This window comes from Taeniopygia guttata, chromosome 3 (assembly GCF_048771995.1).
Source record: "Taeniopygia guttata chromosome 3, bTaeGut7.mat, whole genome shotgun sequence".
Classification (NCBI taxonomy): Eukaryota; Metazoa; Chordata; class Aves; order Passeriformes; family Estrildidae; genus Taeniopygia; species Taeniopygia guttata.
In genome coordinates, this window is record NC_133027.1 from 68,535,786 (window position 1) to 68,556,773 (window position 20,988).

At 35.9% G+C, this 20,988-nt stretch overlaps 1 protein-coding gene across 12 annotated transcripts in view; it reads left to right on the forward strand.

The window, feature by feature from the left end:
* The window catches only part of RGS7 (regulator of G protein signaling 7), a 255,301-nt gene that overhangs the window by 184,715 nt on the left and 49,598 nt on the right, over positions 1-20,988 (forward strand). For all 12 annotated transcript variants that reach the window (XR_012055108.1, XM_072927072.1, XM_002196167.7 and 9 more), the window contains exons 7-9: positions 11,083-11,147; positions 12,863-12,939; positions 13,059-13,140. Coding sequence is in view for 11 of the 12 variants with exons in the window: in XM_072927072.1 (XP_072783173.1) it covers positions 11,083-11,147; positions 12,863-12,939; positions 13,059-13,140 (224 nt within the window). In the remaining variant the exon portion in view is untranslated. The remainder of the gene's footprint in view (positions 1-11,082; positions 11,148-12,862; positions 12,940-13,058; positions 13,141-20,988) is intronic.

Consider the following 20,988-nt stretch of genomic DNA (forward strand, 5'->3'; position numbering starts at 1 on the left):
AAGAGATTATGTGAAGACTAGGTCACTTATTTAGGTAATTGAGCATGTATATGCTAGGTTATGTTTTCAAAACTTCAGACCATGAATATCTCTTTTTACAGCTTTTCAAATATTTAAGTGAGTGTTCACTTGTAATTTGGATTCTATACCCTTGGGAGCCAAAGACTTTGGAGGTGGATGGTTCTAATAAATGCTTCCTTCGTTTTTGGAGCAGACTCAGTTTAATTTCAAATACATTGCCAAATAAAGTAATTTTAAGATGAAACTCTCAGCAGAGCTGAGTGTCTCCGAGGTACAGTTGAAAAATGTGACAGTTTCCTCATCCTATAGGAGTAGAAAAATGTTCAATTTTTTACTGAAATTTGAAGATGTCCAGTAAATAGTTATTGAAAGCTCTCAAGGAAGAGGGATTCTTACCACATGTGTGTGCTTGGCCGTTCTGAATGATGAAATTAGTCACTTAAGGAAAAATGATTGATTTACTTCATTACTTCATTTAAGTTCCCTAATATGTTAAAGATCAGCAAGTAATTAGCTATGGTTTAGAAGACAGTGAGTTGTTAAGCTGTAATGTGTATCATGTTACTGAGGTGGTTTTAATAAATAATTACATGCTTAACATGTCTGAATTTAAGATCAGGCTGAGAAAGTTTATATTAATATCCTTTAGTCTAAAGTAGGACATACTAACTTTCCTGTCACAACTGGTCAGTGGATTGGTCGATGAATTATAAACCTTAGTCATTAAATAAAAATCTTGTATAATACGTCCAGGTTTGCATGCCAGGAATACAGAATTAAACTTGGAATCAGTGCCTTCATAATACAGGGAGGAGCTTTTGTTGAACGGTGAATGTACTCATTTGAGATCTTTTGAGATTTAAATATGTCCCAGTTGTTGAGGTAGGCTCTTTGGTTGCAGAGGGGAAAAGGAAGGGGAAGCAAACCCTCTAATCCTGCTGTCTCATTGCTCCTTCCCTGTCATGAGCCAGAAGTGCAATCCTGTATGAAACAGACCCGCAGCTTCCCCGTGCAACAGGGCCAGAGCATTGCACTGGAGCTGCCAAAGGTTTTGTGTGTCACCAAAACTGGATAATGCTGGAGCATTTGCAGGAAAATAAACTTTTAAGGCACCTTTTCAATACTGTTCTTATGAGGTCAGCATCATCCAAGTCCCAGAAATTAGCATTCCCTTGTAAACAATGGTGATCAGAGGAATACAGGAAAATCAAAATATTTAATCAAAATATTTAAAGAACCTAAATAAATCTAAAATAGATTTGCATGTTCTGCAGATTTTCACAGGAATTGTTACTTCCTGGAAAATATAGTACATAGAATTTATGTTATTGCAGATATGCAAATGAATTTCGTACTTATCATGCATTATGATGTGCTGTGTAGTACTACCAATTTATTGGACTTGTCCTGAACAAGCTTAAAACTGTGCCCTCTAAAATTATTGACTCTAGCAGGCATTAGAAATATCTCAAGACCAGCAGAAAGCAAACTCTCTCTGTAATCTTCCTTGATCAAAGTTACTAACAGGGCAAATAACTTTCTTTGCCATTAATCTAATTTAACAAGCCATTGGAAATACTCTAGAATTTTATTTTAATTTAAAAATTAATCCAAACAATTCATCTTTACTCATCCATAACTGGGCTACTGTCCAGAATCTAGCACACTGCCAGGAAAATAATTTATCTTAAATAAAAAATTAAATGAGATTGAGATACTGTGTGTTAGTTTATTACCAGAACTAAGAAACAAATAATCCTTACGTATTTGTATGACATGTTAATATCTTCTCTAAAATATAATTTGATCTATATCAGCTTATAATAGCAATTATTTGCCTTGAAAAAATATTTTTCTGTAGAAAGAACAACTGAAAAAGACATACAAATAGAATCTTCCAATATGTCAGAAAACCACGGACACGTTCCTATAATAAAGCTGTAGTGCACTGCTATGTTGTAGTGGCAAGAAGAGGGCTTGCATTAAGTTATGTCAAAATGGAAAATAACCTTTTGATTGTAATCTCAAAAATATTGACTATGATCATTCTGAGGTTACTGAGAAACTGCCAATTTTCATAAAGTGCTGAAAAGCTCCCTCCTTTTTCCTGAAAATCATGCTTTAAGTTTTGTCAAGAGAGATTCCTCAAATTGCAAATAATTTTTTACAAAGGCAGGTCCTTAAGTCCCATCTGTTGAAGACCCATTTTAATGCCATATGTCTTGGAGTCCACCCAGGTGGGACATGTTGTTCTTTGTAGAATCCCATTGGTTTTAGAGTAATTTTGTTGGTGAAAATAAATGGTAATTATAACAACTACTATTATTACTACTAGTGTAGTTCAGATAACTTTGCTTTTTCCTGTGAATTAAGTCATGTTCCTGAATAATGATTAGGTTTTGTGGCAAATAGAATTGGATCTCAATTCAGAAAAACTGGCTCTTGTAATGAACACAGCTAGTGGCTGAGCATGTGACCTGCTTGTAATTATCTTCTCTTTTCTTACAGAAATAATTTTGTAACTGATGGATTCTTTTTTTCCTGGCATAAAATAAACAGGTCATGTCATTAAGAAGTAGTTAAATAGGGAGGCTAGTTAAGACAATTGCATCCCAGAAAGTGGAAATATAATGCCATATATTAAATTGTTATTCCATGTGCATGTGGTCTCAGTTCTAATGGAACCCGTCAGGTTCTCTTGGAGGTTTAGTGACTCACAGCTGTTGCAAATTTGAGGCATTTAGTTCATTACTGTCCTCTTTTTTGAATAAGTAGAAAATATGAAATATTCGGGAAAAATTTCATTCACAGCAAAATAGCAATTATTTGCCCTTTTTTTCTATTCTTTAGGCTTAATTTAACATATTTCTGAAAATGTAAGAGGCTTGTAAGAATTTCAGACATAATATAAGAAGAATTAGTAACTTCTACTCATTTTCCCTAGTGAACTTTTGCTGATAGTTAGACTCAAAATTATCTTTGACATATCAGACTTTTTTCCTTCAGTTAAATGCATATAAAAAAAATAAATATGCATTAAATGCATATTAAAAATTGAAATCGGCTCAAATGAGACAGAATAAAATTTAGAAAGTGCCACAGTCACTTATAGTATTAAGGAGGTTTGGACATACTAGAAGACAAAAAGTCAACTGCTTCTATATAGTTGCAACAGGATGTTGTTTGAGCAACAAATGAGTTGTTTGAACATCAAATGAGTTAAAAATAAAGGAGGTCTGCTGAATGTTCGTAAGTTCTAGAGAACACAGTAAATAACTGATAATGCAACATGAGTTTAAGAGCACTTGACCATGTGATCTTTAAATGATGCTAAGTGAGACTGTTTTTCTCTATATTAAAAGCAAATTCTTAAATTTTGTTGCTGTGAATAACAAGTTTTGAAAATGTAACATATTTTCAGTAGCCTTCCAGGTAAAGTCATGTATTACAAAAGAAATCACCTTGGAAATTAGAGCAATCATGGGGGTTGGGGTAAGTTTTAATTAATTGCTCCCTTTAAAAGTGTGAGATACTTCTCTGGATAAATGCTGCAGCTCTGTAGATAGTCATCACTTCGTTATCTATCCTGTGTTACAGTAAAATGAGGAAGCCATTTACTTTTGCTGTGTTGAAGCTGTTTCATTGTTTTCTCCAGCATTTTTAAGAGAGTACAAGACTTGCCTTATTAAATTTACTTGATAATCAGCTCACAAGTCAGTCTGAACAACACTTCCTTCCTAATGATATTTTCTTATCACTTAAAAGTAAACTGACAGAGGCCTCTCCATGTTTTGTGTCTGCTGCTCTGTTCTGAACATGAGCCATTTCACCTGGCTCATTTCTCTCTTCTATCCCAAACCCACATTAATGCTAAAAAGTACAGACTACACAAAAAGTAACTGCAATCATGTATCATGTTTTTCACATGTTGAAAATTTTCATATAATTTTCTCTTTAGAGTCTCTTGCCTACTTATTTTACATGCTTAGCTTCAAATTCCTCTATGAACATTTGAGTAGTCCAGGAATTTTCTCTCCCATTTGTCTTTCTGTACCCTTTACCTTAGAGTGACTGTTTGGAAGAAGAATTGTGTGGAGAATGTATGATATATTTTCTTTGCTGAAATGCACAGGAAGGATTTCCTTGGCAACAGCATGTTAGTAAGCAATTTATATTTGAGAAATACTGATCCCTATTGCTTACCTGAACTCTGCTGGAGCACTGCATGTTGTCAGCATCTCTGGAAATCAACCCATAACTATGAGTCAATAGCTTGGGGCAAAACTGGTAGCAGAGAAGCACTTTTGATACAAATTGTCATATATATATATAAATATATAAAAATATTTGTTAAAATTCATGCCATGAGAATTTACAAAGGATGTATGAATAGTTTCTGTAGAGCTCTGCCATTCTATAATCTCAAACCTTGATTCTCAGTTCCCACTTTTTTCTACAGCTAATGTCAGAATATGTCAGCAACAACTCCTGCAATCAATTCTTTAAATTCTTTAATATAGATCCCTCTGTTAAGGACCCATCTCTCAAAATTTTCTGGATTTCTAGGTGTAGTAAGAAACAGACTTTTCCTACCAGAGCTCAAGTAATTTACTAAACTGTTTCTAAGACTGGGTTGTGACTCCTTAAGTGAGTGAGTTGCCTTTAGGAAGATACATATACAGAATATATTGACTAAGATCTTGGTGACAGGACTAAGTGTCACTACAGACTAACAAGAATAACAGCTTTTCAAGAAAAATGTGATTGGTGTCAGTGCTTGCTATGCATAAAATTTGATCTGCGTAGAACCAAATCAAATGAGCTTTAGGAAAAACATTTATTAGCAGATAGGTGGAAGAGGTGAGCTACTATATTTTTCTCACTTTGAATTCATATACCATTATATTTCTCTGCATAGATACATTATCCACTCATTAGAAGCTATCTCTGTCATATAAATGATGAAATTAAAGTCTCACTTCAACAAGCATGGCCTGAATTTTGTTCTGATCCTTGCTGATTCTGACATTGACAAATCACTGTAATGAGGTCTCTGAAACCAGAAGGCATTTCCTGATAATGCTTTCCAGTCATCTCACCACTTCAGAGTTTTGTGCCTACCTGAATTATTCTTTCCATAAAAACTGGTGCAAGTACATGTTTCTGCAGTACTGTTTTAAAAGCATTGATAATATGCATCTTGCTTTCAAGTTGCTGTTGAGTAAGCTAATTAGGTTTCATAGGCTATCATGCTTTGGAAGGGAATCACAGGGATCGTTGAAGTCCAGCTCCTGGCCCTGCACAGGACACCCCAAGAATCACACCATTGCCTGAGAGTATTGTTCAAACAGTGCTTGAACTCTGTCAGGCAAGTGCTGCGACCACTTCCCTGGGGAGCCTGTTCCAGTGCCCAACCACCCTCTGAGTGATGAACCTTTTCTATATATCCAGCCTGAACTTCCCTGGACACAGCTTCCAGCTTTGTCACTGGTCACTACAGAGAGGAGACCAGTGCCTGCCCCTCCTCTTCACCTGAAAATTAAGCTGCAGACTGCCATGAGATCTCCCCTAAGTGTTCTCTTTTCTAGGCTGAAAAGCCAAGGGACCTCAGCCCCTCCTCATGTGACTTCCCTCATCCCATCACCATGAGGGATCCAGATTAGAAAGGTGTGGAGGAGCCAACATTGGTGCACTGCTGTGATCACTATGGCATGTCTTCTCCAGCACTGGGGTCCCTCTGGGCTCTGTGTCTGTTTGAATGCTAACCCTAATGGAATCTTAGTGCTGAGGCTGAGGTCCCCATTACTATGGGTGGTCCAGATTAGAAGGGTGTGGAGGCAGCAGTGCTGGCACTCTGGCATGCTCTCCTTTGCATGCTTTTTCCTGCCCCATTGTCCCTGGAACTGTAGACTTTCTGAATCTCTGAAAATATAACCATAATGGCCAGTTGAGAGCATTATGATAATATGAAGAAGCATGAAATGATTCAATGGATGTAGTTTTAAATTGTACTTGACGATTGGATATTCTTTGTCTGATCTTGGGTGACCTTTCTCCCATACCCGTTTTTTGTCACCCTGTAGCATTTTCCAAGGCCACCATCATCTGGGTACTTCTGTATGTTGAAGATGAATTTGCCTTTTTCTAATTCTTGATCTCTTTGGTAGTTCTTGTTCTTTGTTTATGTAAGAAAGTCCTCTGCTTGTGTAAATCTAGAATTAAATTGCTTTCCTGAAGTATTATAGGAAAGAATAGGATCAAGAAGTAAAGACTGGAGATGGGGAGAAGTGCTTCATAAGTTAAGCTTTTGACAATTTGGCAGTTTAATGTACATAAACCTGATCATGGTCTTCCTTCTAATTTAATTTTATTAGCATTTACTTAAAATTGTAATTCTTTTGTAGATACACAGGGCTCTGTGATGACCCATTTTTAAAACTAAATTAAACTCAATAGCTGTTGCTAAGGGCAATTTTTTTTTCTATTGACTAAGAGCAGAGGTGATCTAAAGATGGTATGAAATAGCCCTAGAAATCCCAATGTTTAAACAAAACAGTTGATTTCATGCTTTACATCCTGCAGTCACATTTTGTGCTGATTGTCCTGTAATTCTCCATCTGAAGCAGGCACTTGCATATACTATCTGCCTGCAGGGCACTTTGAAACCCTTAGACCTTGCAGTATTTGCTGTTTTCTTTGCTCTTTAGATACAGACTAGGCTTACATACGGTGACTCTGAAAACAGGATTTTGGCTTAGGGAGTACATAAATTTAACCTGGCCTCAGTGGAGGTAATGAATGTTCACTGGAAGCATGCTCACCATTTGGGATGAATCGATCTGTGACCCCGCTGGCTCTGGCACAGTTATGGAAGAAGTTTGTATACATCGTGGTGGGGGTGTAGGTGCCATAATATGTGGTCCTCAGAGGCTCAGTTAAACTTCCATTGAATTTAGCTGTGGCCTTTGCTCCACTGTGGCAAAAGAGAAGATTTAGCCCCTGTTGAGCAATAAGATAAAACTCCCCAGTGTGGGTTTTGGGTGAAAGTTCTGGGTTTGGTTTTTCTGAGTTTATTTTTTTTTTAATAAGTGTGTATAATATAATGTGTACTCAGCCTAGTTTCTTGAGTCTAGGATGAAATGTGTCATAATCTCTATGATCTTATGTAAAAAAAAAAAAATCTATAGAGGTTTCTTAGGAGCTTTCAAATGCAAGTGAACAGTCAAGAATAGGAAACATGTAGCAAACCATGAAAATAGTTTTTTTGGATGTGACAGTTTAAAATCTTTCAAGAGGGAAAGTACAGGCATCCTCTCTATGTGACTCTGGCTTTGTAGTTTCACTTGAAACTCTCAGATTGCCCATATTTTGTGAATGCCTGAACAGAATTTTCAAGTGCTAGTAGACTAATTACTGCACAGCTACAGAAATGTGTTTCAATACTTGTTTGTTGTTCAAATACCCATTTATAAACATCACTGACCATCTTTCATTATGAAATGTTACAAATTAATATGGCCTTTAAAATTATTGGCGAATCTGCTCTCTTATGGTAATCAGTCACTTCTAAAGCACAAGCTATAGCATCTAATATATAATTCACTTTAGTAGAGGCAATTATGTTGATTGCAAAATCCATCCGAATACACTGGCTCTAAAAATAAGTGTGTAAGGCAGTCCATATTTAGCAAATTGAGGTTATTAATCAGACCCTGTTCCTTGCATATCAGTCATCCCCATGGTGAGCATTTTTCATCACCCTTGTCGGGAGTGGCAAGCAAGGGTAAACAGGAACTGAGGTTGGCAAGAGTGCAGGCAGGAGCAAGGTAGCAGCATGCATAGGCTACAGGGCTGGTTAGAGATCTATTTACAACACAACTCAAGCCTGTTCCAGGGGTAGTAGCTAGGCTTCAGCTCAGTTCCTGGGTACAGGCCTCAGTGGAACCCCTAGATGGGCTCCTCAATGGAATTAAGGCCCTGACCAGAACCTTTGTGGAATAGATATATAGAGAACTATATACAGAAATAGAGAGCTTTAGTTGGAGATCCTTCCTGCAAGCTGCACTTGTGAAACGGTAAAAGCACTGTCAACATATGGGATTGGAAAAGCAGGCCCTGTAATTCATGAAATTCTGGGAGATCCTGACTCTGCTTTGAGAGGGAAATTGATTGACATCCTCAAAGTCCAGCTACTGGACAAGTACAGTTACTTCATGTGTGATTTGGTGCAGAAAAGGAGCAGAGCCTGTGAAAGGTGGGAGCATCCACCTTTCAAATCTCATCATCCTAAAGTCAGAAGAACAAAACCTCACTAATCTATGTCTTCAAATAATATGGCTGAAAATGAGGGTGATTTTCACGTTCTTGCTTTCCAATATGCTATTGAATTTTTTACAGATAAGTCAAATATATGATAGTGTAAACTGGTGAAGACAAATTCTTGAGCGGCTGCCAACTTTTTGTGGCAGTACAGTTAGCTGTTAAATAGAGGCTCAAACATGAACTTTTATGAGGATGTAATTGTTAGCACATAGCAATGGCAATAAATTGAGTCAGAGTAGGAATGTCCTCCAGCACTTTTTTTCTCCTACACTAGTGGATATGCTGTACTTCCCACAACAGTAATTTTTCCTTGGGCATATTCTACCCTATTCAGAGTGGCACATAGAAACATTTCTGGCATAAGGAATCGAAGCCACAGGTGTTTTAGCCATTAGGCTCTTCTGAAGAGGAAGGGATCTGGATATTGCAGTTAAAAAAATGGATCTGAGGGATGAATATGATTTTTTGAGTCCTGTCCAAGTTATGTTCATAATGAAAACCAAACATCTTTATATGGACTCTTTACTATGGATTTGGAGCAAAGAGGACTATTAAAAGAACCCTGCAGGGAAAATAACTGAGTTACACACTGAAGACACAGTATTAAATTAATAATGTGTCAAGCTAATTTGTCTCCTGGTGACCTGCTGGTTGTTTTGCCGGTGTTGAAATCTCTGTTACCTGAAGATACTTTTTTGATGAAACCTGTCTTGACAAAAAGATGAACAGCCAGCTACCTCTGGAACAAGAATTTTTGTAGGATGTAGCAAGAAATATAATCCTAAAATTTGCACACAATGGAACTCAAGGAAGAGCCAAACTAACTAAAAGTGCCTGTACTGGGACTATAAGAATGTGGTTTAAAAGTCTGACCAAGTGCAGGAACAGGGACCTTTTTTCTTTCTATTCAGTTGGTAATAAATTGGTAGAAAAATTTTGACCCCCGTAATTCTCAGAACTGTCTACACACTTATACAAAATATGTATTCTATTGCTAATATTTACAAGGGGCTTAGGAATTTCTTTTTTCTTCTTCAATGAAATAATGAATTTTGAAGGAAAAGAGGAAAATGCTTCACTGTAAAAGAAGCTAAATGACAAAGACCATCTCTGTCCTCAAGAATCTATTTCCAGTGTACTGATTGTGAATGCCACCTAGGTACAAAAGGTCCAAAGTTCATCCCCTCATCTTTTTGTGATGTTTCAGCATGCATGCCAATGCATTAGTGTAAGTGTATAATAATATTACAATGCATGAAGGCTATACAAACTGTCTGCTGTGTGTGACATGGATATATATCTGTCTTTATAGATTTTGTAGACACAGAAACTGTCTTGGAACCAGAGGGTATGTGAGGAGGCAGGGAATAAAGAGACCATGGCTTCTTATGAGGGTGGAAAGTGAAATATTATGAAAGAAAGTAGACCAAATAACACACATGAAAAGAGGAGGGGAAAAAAAGAGAAAAAAATGCATTAAAATATAACTCCTTTTATATAAAATAACACCTTTAATTGCAGGTAGAAGTGCTTGTAATCAGTTAAACTAAAAGATCATTCACTGGAGTGGTTTTGCAGGCATTTGCAGGTGTCTTGTCAGGAATAAATATTTCCATGGACTCTTAAATTATATTTGAGTTGACTAACTTAATATTCAAACCTATATCTAAAATGAGCACCCCCCTCTTCCTAGTTAGAAAGAATTAAGTTCCTATGTGAAGTTATTTCCCAGAGGGGCTTTGCTCCTGTAGTAGACCAGCTGGAAGTCAGGGAGCAGAAACATCCCTAAGCACAGCCAATGACTATGACTCTTTTTGCTGACTGTAGAGATGATAGATAAGTTAACGTTTTATTACCTACTCTGATCAAAAGATTAATCCATCTCACATGAGCAGTGCTCTGAAGTAATGAAGTCGGTAAATATTGCACAATTAGGAATTGTGCTGCACTCATTGTCTCACTGGTGGGGGAATCTGTAAAATATTTTGAGTTGTTTGGAAAGTATTTGCTGCTAAATAAAGTCTGTTGAAAATACACTTCAGCATTTTATTACCAAAGATTCTGCTCTGTCTGAATGAGGTGGAGGAAGAACAGATCTTCTGAAGGATTTTTTGATTTAGAAAATAAATGAAAGAATATTTTTTCTCATGTGTAACAGATGACACTTCCTTTTTTTCATTTTTTGGTCTGACATAATTTTCTAGTTTAAGTATCAGTTATAACAGACTGATCTGTATGAGACATGAATTTTATCTAGAATTATTTTTTAGCTAAAATCTTCTTAGGTTGAAAGTTTGTGTTTTCTAAATATAGAGTCAAAATAAATAAAATCATGCATTCATGTTCTTACAATCCTGTTTAGCTAATACAGCAACAGCTCCTTCTAAAACTTATGCATTATGATTTATACAAAGACAGTTTGAAAAATGTCTTTGCCATTTTTCTTTAATGTGCTAGTTCCCTGGCCATTAAAAAACCCTGACCTCAAGTACCTCATAAATTTTGCACATGATGTCTGTTGCATAAAGAGGATTTTATTATTATTTAATGAACCTATGTATCTGATCCATTATTTCAGTTACAATCCTGGTAGCCTTGATCCCATATTTAAAGCTTTCAGGAACAAAGGGAGAAATCAAACCAAAAAAAGCTAGCTTTAAACCAGACATGAAGCTTTTATTTCTAATTTGCCATGTTTGTGAGATAGTAGCAAATTATGTTTATTTTATTTTGTTCCAGCTGTTTACCTCTGCAAGCGGACAATGCAAAACAAAGCAAGGCTAGAACTAGCAGACTATGAAGCTGTAAGTACCTGGCAAAAAGTAAATTTCTGTGCTGGACCTGATGAACCTGTGAAATAATGTGAATCATGACAACTATAGGCATTTTGTGTGAAAATCTATTAGTTATCCAGTTCTTCCAGCTTGTGGGTCTAACACTGCTCAGTAGTCTTAAATGGCATTTGAGAGATGATAATGAAGGCTAAGTGGACAAATGTTGAGATTACAGTCCATCTCTAATCTTACTCTGCTCAGATCCCCATGCCAGGATCACAAATAACTTCACAAATCCCAGCTACACTATGAGCGTTTGGAAGTGGTTTCTCTCTACATCATTTAAGGTTTGAACAAAGGTTGCCTGACAAAATTTCCAAAAGCTCTTGATAGATGTAGGAATGTAAAACTTATTCTTTATAAGTGATGCTGACACTTGAGCCTTTTCCCATCAGCTAGATGAGAGGCAAAGAGGGTCAGACTAGAGGCATTCCTACTCCCTGACAGCTGTGCTGTGCCTTGAGCAAGGTAAGATAATTGGGCCAGGAAGAGCTTGAAAAAGAGGGAGTTGGATTAACTGATGAGGATGGCATTCGATAAGAAGAGAGATGTCTTGAATTCCAACTCTATCCCCAAAAAGTTCCTGAATTTTTCATGAACCTGTCAACACAAAATTCACAAACAACCCTGTCTTGGTGCTGAAAGCTGTCCAGCTGTGCTGCTGTGACCTGATAGCAGGATAGTCAGCCAGGCCTCTCAACACACCAGGTACTCCAGCCACAGCACCATGCTGACACACTGTATTGCTTCTTTTGGCACAAGCTTGTTTTTCAGTGTACTGCACTATGGGGCATGCATAATTTTATACTCACATGCCTTAGAAAACTCCCCTTCAATGTACAATCCATGAGAGCCTTTTCTGGTATTGACAAGATATCTAGAAAGGCTGCTCTTCTCTTTCTGTAGCTCTTCTCTTTCTTCATTTTCATTGAGTATGGCACAGAGATACGTTTGCAATGCATAGAAATATACTAAAAACAACACTTTTGTTAAGAAGACTGCATACTGCTGCTGTTAAAGCTGGGAGGAGATTTAGAAAGCCCTGTTGGAGACAGTGAAAATGTCCATCATCTATGGAAGAAATAATTTTGCAATGATTTTATAAATTTTCTTCCTGTTATTAGTAGTAGACTGTAGGATAGAGACATTTCCTGTACAATACTGAAGAACTATACAGTATTTTTAAAAATGAAGATAGCTGTGGAAGTTTGGCTATACAAGCAAAAATGGCAGCCAACACTGTACAGTGGAAACCATTTGCATAGATTACTGATGAGGAATTGTCATGTGGATCATCCGGTATGGAGATAGCTGCTGTTATCTTTCATTATTACATACTTTCAAAACAAGGATGTTTCTTTGACTATTTCAAAATTGCTGAGATAACATGCAGTATATAAAAATGTTTCAGAAATCCCATGTTCAGCTGAAGGGTGCATCTATTCTTTCTATTAGAGTTTTAAAACTAGAATAGTTGAGGCATTGAAAAATATTCCATCTCATTTGCTGTCAAGAAAAAACTTTGTATCAGATAACTAAGGTCCATTCACACTGACACAAATATCATGATTTATATTACATCTTGGTGAGGAGGAGGTGAGGAGAGGAGGGAAAGATAAAGCCAGAACCTATTAAAGAGTAAATAACTTGCAACCTAACCCACTAAAATTGTGATGTATTTTCAGGAGAGTTTGGCCAGGCTACAGCGAGCTTTTGCTCGGAAATGGGAATTTATTTTTATGCAAGCTGAAGCACAAGCAAAGTAAGTTCCTTTGGGAATCAGCATGATTTTTGAAGTGGGGGAAACTGGTTGGACACATTTTATGTTTAAAATTTATGACCTCAACACTGTTTCTTTTAAATATCCTATGACATTGGCAGAGTTGACAAGAAGAGAGACAAGATAGAGAGGAAGATTCTTGACAGTCAGGAGAGAGCATTTTGGGATGTGCACCGTCCAGTGGTGAGTGCTGGTGGGGCCAGTGGGTCTGTGAGCAGGGCTGCTGATAAATGTCACCTCTGTGGAGCTTTGGAGTAGCCTGGGCACAAGTAAAACAGCAGTAGGATGAGGGGTTGGGGCTTGCCTCCTTCTTTTAAGGATCTAGAGTTTATATGAATCTGGTATTGTAGACTTCACATGTGTGTACATCCAGTTCATGATTTTTAGTGAATAGATGTGTTGTGCCTGGTTTCTTGAATCAGAAGGTACCTGTCTTTGACTAATATCATCTCAATGGTTTCCTGGGGTATGAGTCACACAACCAAAATTATCAGCATAACTAAAAATATCCTTAAATAAGTCTGACTATTTTTCTTTTTTAGTCTGCTTTTTGCTTGCTAAGCCTTTTAACTTCACTCTAGTTATGTTTCCAAGCTATTTTTGAAGTACGTAAAGGTAAGATATTGGCTTTGAGCTGTGGGAGTCACTGTCTAAACAAGATTTGTCAGAGTTCTTCGTCAAAGTCCATCTGAAACAAAACTTTAAAAAAGACAGTTTCTTACATACTCAACTATATTTTAGTGCTAAAAGTTGTGAAAAAGAATGTAAATTGTTACAATAATTCAAATTAAACTCTCTATATTTTTTTTTTGCTTTACTACAGTGCAATATTGGCTTCCCTTACCTAGACTTAAGCTTTCTTTTTCTGTTTATGCAGTTTAGTATCATTACCAATGAAATAATCTATGAACTACATCTTTTGCTTTGACACTGGGGAAAGCTACTTTTAGTGGGGAAATAAAATTAGGTGAAAACACGCGTGGAAGAGTAGAATGCAATGAGAAAGTTTAAATAAAAAATAATAATCTTGACCACAGTCAGCTTACATTTGTGACTGTGGAACTGAAGTGGTCATAGAAGAAATGGATTTTTAGGTAGGATTTAGAATGTCAGGTAGCGAAAATAACTTGATATGAAAAATTCCAGCCACAGGAAATAGATTCAAAAAGACTGGGACATTATTGTCTAATCCCTGACATAAAACAAAGGAGAACAGAAAGCAGTTTTCCATCTGGTTTAGACTGGAGCTACATAGGGAATAAACAGAAAGTATCTATGGACCTGAGACCTGTGAAGGTGCAGAGAGCTTTTATATTTGCTGCAGAAATGGATCTAAAGGTTTTGAATCTGAGAATGAGATATTATTTTCAGGTTTGGAAAAGATAATTTGTTGAAGCTTCAAGAGAGTAAAAGGGACTAGGACAAGAGGAAATTGAATCTGATTAAGAGCTTTGGCTGAACTGTGGATAAATCTGCCTGGTCCAGCAGATGTTTTTAATCTGGCTGTAAACATACCTAGGAAATATTAGAGGCAAAAGACTGGCTTACAGTCAGCAATGTAGGCTTCTGGCTTTAGAAGATATAAATAGATGAATGGAGAGGTTCATACTTTGGCTAAACTGCTCTTCTCAAGAGTCATTGAAATAAAATTTTTGAAAACACCGTTATGAATTTCCTGTCACAGTAAAATCCAAAACCTTCTTTTGAAAAGAATGAAAGATAAAACACAAAAAGACTGAAAAGAGGAATGTGATGCTAGAGCTAGTTACAATTTGTAGTGGATTTTCAAGCCTCCTGAAGGCCTCCCAAAAACTTACAGAAATGCTGCTGCAACTCTGGAGAGCCAAATTTTTTGAACATTTTTTAAGGTAATGTTTGGATGAGAATCTGTGTATAATGCTTATTTTTATTTACAGTGTTTCACCTTTTGATAAAAGTTCAGAGGATAGGGACAGTGACAACATATTTCAAAATCCACCCCAATGTACTTTTTTTTACTGAAAATGAGTTTTGAGTTTCAAATGTTTCATTATGTTTGGTTGGTTGGTTGAAGGCGAGTAAACAAATATTTTTTCAGTGTTTTCTTGTAGGCATCCTCGTCCTTAGTTGCTTTGTTGCTATATTTGTTACCTACCTAGCTACGGTACTGATACATATATTATACATGTAAAATATAAACTATGAATATTACATTTGCATTGTATTTCAACTTCAAGTTGGTGAAGGGAACAGAAGAGGGAAGCAAGCCATCATTCCTAAAGGACAGTGCAGCAGTGCACTACAGGAATGGGAGGCATGAGGACAGCTGTATGCCAGTGGAGCCAGGAGAATGGTGATGCAGAAAAAGAGATTATTAGGTATCAGAAATGTCCTTGTGACTCATAGGTTTAAAATAAAGTAAATGAACCAAGGTTTGACATGCAAAGAGGATTTGCCTCAAAAAACACAACTGTTTCATTGGTGCCAAGCTGAATGCAACCCTTCAGGTGATTACAGAAGTTCTAGAAGATTTATGACAAAATCTGAGGGACAGACAAATTCTTGAAAGTCATTATGGCTGTTACTTCATATTGAGATGGTCTTCATATTGAGATGATCCTTGGAGATAAGCCAGAGAAATTTGGAGAGTTTTATTCAAATAATCATATATTCAATTTTCTTCTGAGAGCCAGTTAAGAGAACAGCTGTTTAGTTTCCATTCCGATGTTTATTTAATAAATAAATATTGGAGAGGGAGACTGGGGGTTGTTATGTGTATTTCAGGGTATGTGGAGTGCAATCTTGGTCATTTCTGTAAATCCCAATTTCTACTTTATGTAGAAAAATCTTAGCTTGCAGTTATAAAGTATATGGTTGAGCTTTAGCTGTAGATAACTGAAGCCTGCAGAGACATTCCCAAACAAGTTTTAATTTTACTAGCCCAGCCATAGAAAATCCATGGAAATTTGTGTCAGGGAGAGCTGTATAAACTCCTTTGCAATCCTGAGCAGCAGGCCTAGGATAAAGTCCATGCCGTCTAAGGTACAGTCAGTATCTGTCATAGGTCTGAGATTAGTATTATTCACATATAGTGATGCATTTCTCTTTTTGATGGCAGAGTAAACATATCTTAAAAATTTTTGTCTTCTTTTCACCTGCCTAAAAAGTATATTATTTTCACAATTTTGAAACTTCTATTGATAACAGACTGTGGAAACAAGCAAAAATTGTTTAGGAGGATTAAAGTGTTAGTTAGAAACAATACAAATCAAGCTAAATTGGGGAAGTGAGATACTTTACAGGAGAAAGAAAATGAGAAACTGCTTTTGTTCAAAAAGAAATGTCATGCTCCTTATTAAAGCCTTTGAAAGAGAACTTGTTTCATCTTTCCTGAATTATTATCTCTTTTTAAACCCCATAATATTACACTTGTTAAAAAGGGACAAACATGTACTAAAGCAGTAAATCCTCTAAAACATTCTCAAACCCACACTAAATACAGTCAGAGCAAAGTAGCTGTGGCGTGCTCTAAAATTAACTCTTTTAGGTAACAAGCAAGATGGCTGATCTCTTGCTGCTACAAATTATTCACTTCTCTTCCTGACTTATACAATTATGCAATAAAAAAGGCCTTTTGGATACTTGCTGAGATTCAGATTAATTCACAAGATAATGGGGAGGTATCCTTTCCTTTGAAAGTCACTTATATACTTTGTAACTGTAAAAACTTGAACAAGCATTTCATTTTCTCCAATGCCTCTCTGACCTTTTCCATCAGTCTGTGTTGGTTGTATTACAGTCGCATTTAGCAGGTTTCTGTGCAGCTGATTTTAAAATGAAGATGGGAAATACGCAACGGATGTGCTAGAAAACTGCATTGGCCTGTGCTCCTTTCCAAAGTTTAAACACTGGCTGTGGTTTAGTCACAGTGTGATTTGATAAAGCATGAGCATGAGTCAAAGTGTGAGCCAGTTCTTTCATTCTGCCATTTATAGCTTGGTGAAACCCAATCCACAGGACTTCTATTCCCATTGCTGTTACTGGTTTGCTGGATTATGGTGATTATTTTGGTTCTTTGGGAAAACGTGGCTATAAAGTATTGATAAAAGTCAGACTTAATGACCTTCAAGGTCTATTCCAACCTAGATGATTCTATGATTTTATGAAAAACAAAAAAAGTATTTCTGTGATTTAATATATGACAGCAATGTGAGTATGTCTGGGTTTATGTGCTCCTTGCCATTGCTTCCTAGCAAAACAGTGTTCTTCAAATATTTTAAACTTTGTCACACATCTCACACATTTTGCTTCTCTCTCTTTTTATGAGACTCTATGTCCAGTAATTTAATTTCCTATGTTTATTTTTTTAATTGTATTTTATGTGGTCTGAAAATGACCCTTGACATCTGACCTGGCAGGTAACACTACTAGGAGCTGAGGGCCAGGCATTAGGTTCTTCTGTATTTTAACAATTATTTCATCCTGTCCTTCAAGATCAGCCTCAGAGAGTTGTCAAAACAGTGAATTTACCTTGGATAAGATGGTGCATGCCTGCATTTCACACTCAGTGCTAGACTTTTCTGGGCCAGACACTTGTTTAGCCAGAGAACACTTTTCTCTGCTTTTTCACAATATTTTCAGGAAATATATAAATATCTTCAGAAAGCAAATGGGAATCATACCAACCAACTTCTCAAGTGATATATATATATATATACATATAATTTTCATGTCTTCTTTTGCTCCTGTTTGACCATATATCCTCACAAGGAAGTTACCGCTACAGCAGACAGGGAATGCAGCCAAACCAGGAATTGTCATCTCAGATAATTGCCCTTCTGGTAATGAAACAAAGCCTTGTACAATGCTTCAGTTTCAAAAAAGGGTTATAACATTTATGATCCATGCTTGCATGTAGTTGAGGCGCATATTTATAAGCCCTTTAGCAGGCCTGCTAAGGTCTTTGTAGAAGATTTTGTACTCACATTATTTAGCATTTATATTTAGTCTAGTACTTGAGAAAAGGTGGGGCAGATAGGGAAAAAGAAGCCAAGTTTCTTGCAAGAGTGCAACAAAACAAATTTTTGGAAGTTAAAATTGAGAGGTATCAAGCTGTGAAATAGTTAATTAATGAGATGGTGGAAGGACACCAAGAAAAATGATATGACAATATGGTTTTGAGTAATACCCAGTTCTGTGTGAAACTAGGAAAGTAACCTGAAGAAGTAAGTATAAGGAATTTTTTTTATAAGTGCAATGTTTATACATTGATCTTTGTATCTGTGGGAATTAACTTTTCTGCTTTAATCCAAAGCATTTTGTCAAAGATCTTCTTATAAGTCAAAAGGCATAAAATCAATTTCTAAATGTCACTTATATTTGCCCTCTACTTTTTCAGAGATGTGTTAGACTTTTCTGTTGTCACGTATTTTCAAGTGAGTAACCTAAATTTCTTCTGTATGGAATCTGTAAAACAGCAGTTTCCTACCTTTTGGGGTAAAAAAATATATTGAGAAAGCAATAATGACTCTAAATCATTATTATTTAGCTATTATTTAGCAAAGGGACAAGAAAACAGATAAATTTAACAAGTTTCCTTGTGCAATAGTGTCACAAATACTGGAATCTTCACATACACAAAAATCATTTTAATACAGCCTTAAGTAAAATTAATACTACTGAAACACCACTTGAATAAATACAATGGATCTAATTTCTGTGCAGCAATTTCTGGTTCTGAAAACCCATCACTACAAACCTGAAATGGTATATCATAAATTAAAACTAATTAGAAATTAAATCAGCTTGCAAAAATAATTAAGCATAGAACTTCAGTGCAGGAGTATTTTCTTGGGTACAGCTTCTTGTTTAATTTCATATAACTTGTCTCAAGAATTAAATTTTAACATCCTTTTCTTACGCATTTTGCATAATATGTAATTCTGTGACACACAGACTACTAATATTAAAAAAAAAAAGATCAAATCTTGATCTCTTGAGGTGAAAGCTCAGCTTTCAACATTTGACCTTAAATAACCAAGTATGTGAGAACTGGAGGATCTCAAGTATCTGACCTTAAATAATCAAGTATGTGAGAACTGGAGGATCACTTTCATGGTTCAAGATGTTCTATCTCCTATGGATACATTTTATGGTTTCATTTTTTGGTATTACATTCCTTGGAAATTTCTCTGTGTCTCTCTTTCTCCTGTTTCAAAAAGGTCTTCTGTTTGCACAGCCAGTGGAATTCCTCATATGTCTGATACTACTCAGGATAAAGATCTGAACTCTAGTTTGAGAAGACAAATAAGTATAAAGTGAAAATTTGTGCAGTGTAGGTTCCTTTATTTTAGAAAGATGTTAAAAATCTCTGGAAGTTTATGTGGTCCTAAAATCTATACTAAGTAGGACTTCACATCTCTTAGTTTGAAAATCCTCTGAGTTTTACCTGGCTGCAAACATAATTAAAGTTTGATCAAATTTATTGATCAAATTTCTCTCCTTTATCTGTTGGTATTTGAAGCTCATTTGTCTTGTCCAAATAAGATAACCAGCTCATAGTTGAACTTTTATCCCTTAATTGTACACCTTTCCATGTTTTGGTTAGGTCCATTGCAGAGCAACAGTGGAGCTACTGTTATTTTGGTAGTAGTCAATGATCTCCAAATCAATCCTTAAATAAAGGATGTATTGATTTTACTAATTGGTCCAATGGCAAGTTTCCTGTCCTTCATGTGGGTCTCTCTACAGTATGTTTAACTTATGCATAGGTACAAAATTAATTTTTTATCCATCAATGTATTTCTAGTGTATGATACAATAGGTTTATTGCTCAGTCATTTTAGTTTAAAAAATGTCTGTAACTTTTAATTATTTATCTCTGTTCTTTAACAAGTCAAAATGAAATTAGCTATTGAGGACAAGTATTGAGCATTTAAATTCATTCTATGCTATTACTATAATTCTCTACTAAAACCTTCAATGGAAGAGAACACTTAATCCTAACAAAGGTTTTATTAATTCTTATGAATTAACACAATCCTTTCCTTTGAAGGAAGAAGCTAAAGAAGATTTTACATTGAACATTCTGTGGCCTGAAATATCAGTGCAATAAACGAATAGTAAAAAATAAGAAGCTTTTATTTACTTAATTAAAAGCCAGTAGGTTTTACATTATTATCAGCTGATAGCTGGTTTTAGCAGTTAAGCTGTGTACAACTAATTTGTTTCCATTATTCCACTTGACTGTAGATCAATACTTTCAGGTATATTTGCAGCATATTGACAGATGTATTGCATGTTTTTAAAATAGATTTGTATTAAGAAATATGAACAAATTTGAGGTTATTCTATGTATGTCCAGTTCCAAGTTGTATTCACCTACTTCAGTGTCACACTGAATCCATACATTGGTATTATTTACCCTATTCTGAGTTCCAAAAAAGGTAGTATTTAGAAGCATAACACATACATAATTAAAAGATTGTAGATATTGAAAATATCTAATGAGTCAGTAGAATAAGCAGGTTTAATAACTTTGCCCTGATTATCTGGCAAATTTATGAGGCATCTAGAAATAAAATATGAATCATGCTTGTAGAGAATCTGTACTTGAGAACAATCTTGGGATTTGCTTCCTAAAATTGTGTTTCATAGCTGGTAATTGAAAGATATATCTGTACTTCTGAGAGGAGGTAATTTCTAACAGACATGAGTCTGTAGGAAAAGCTAGTAACATCGTGAGCTAATTTTAGAAGTTTGATCTGGCGTTGTAGAGGGGTGAAGTCTTGATAGGAGTGACTACTTCTTTCCAAAATGGTGATCAAACTTGCATATTAAAATTTACATTTGCGGTTACCATGGCTGTCAGACTTTATTCCAAATATTAGTCTCTGTGGTTGCTTCTCATTAGAGCTCTAATGCAAGTGTGACCTCCCCAAAAGCACTGTGACATAACAGCAGGTGTTGGAAGTCCAGTCACACTGCTTGTTTGTCAGTCACAAAATTGAATCAAAAGGGCATCTTTTCGGAGAGATAGTTGTGCTAAAATTA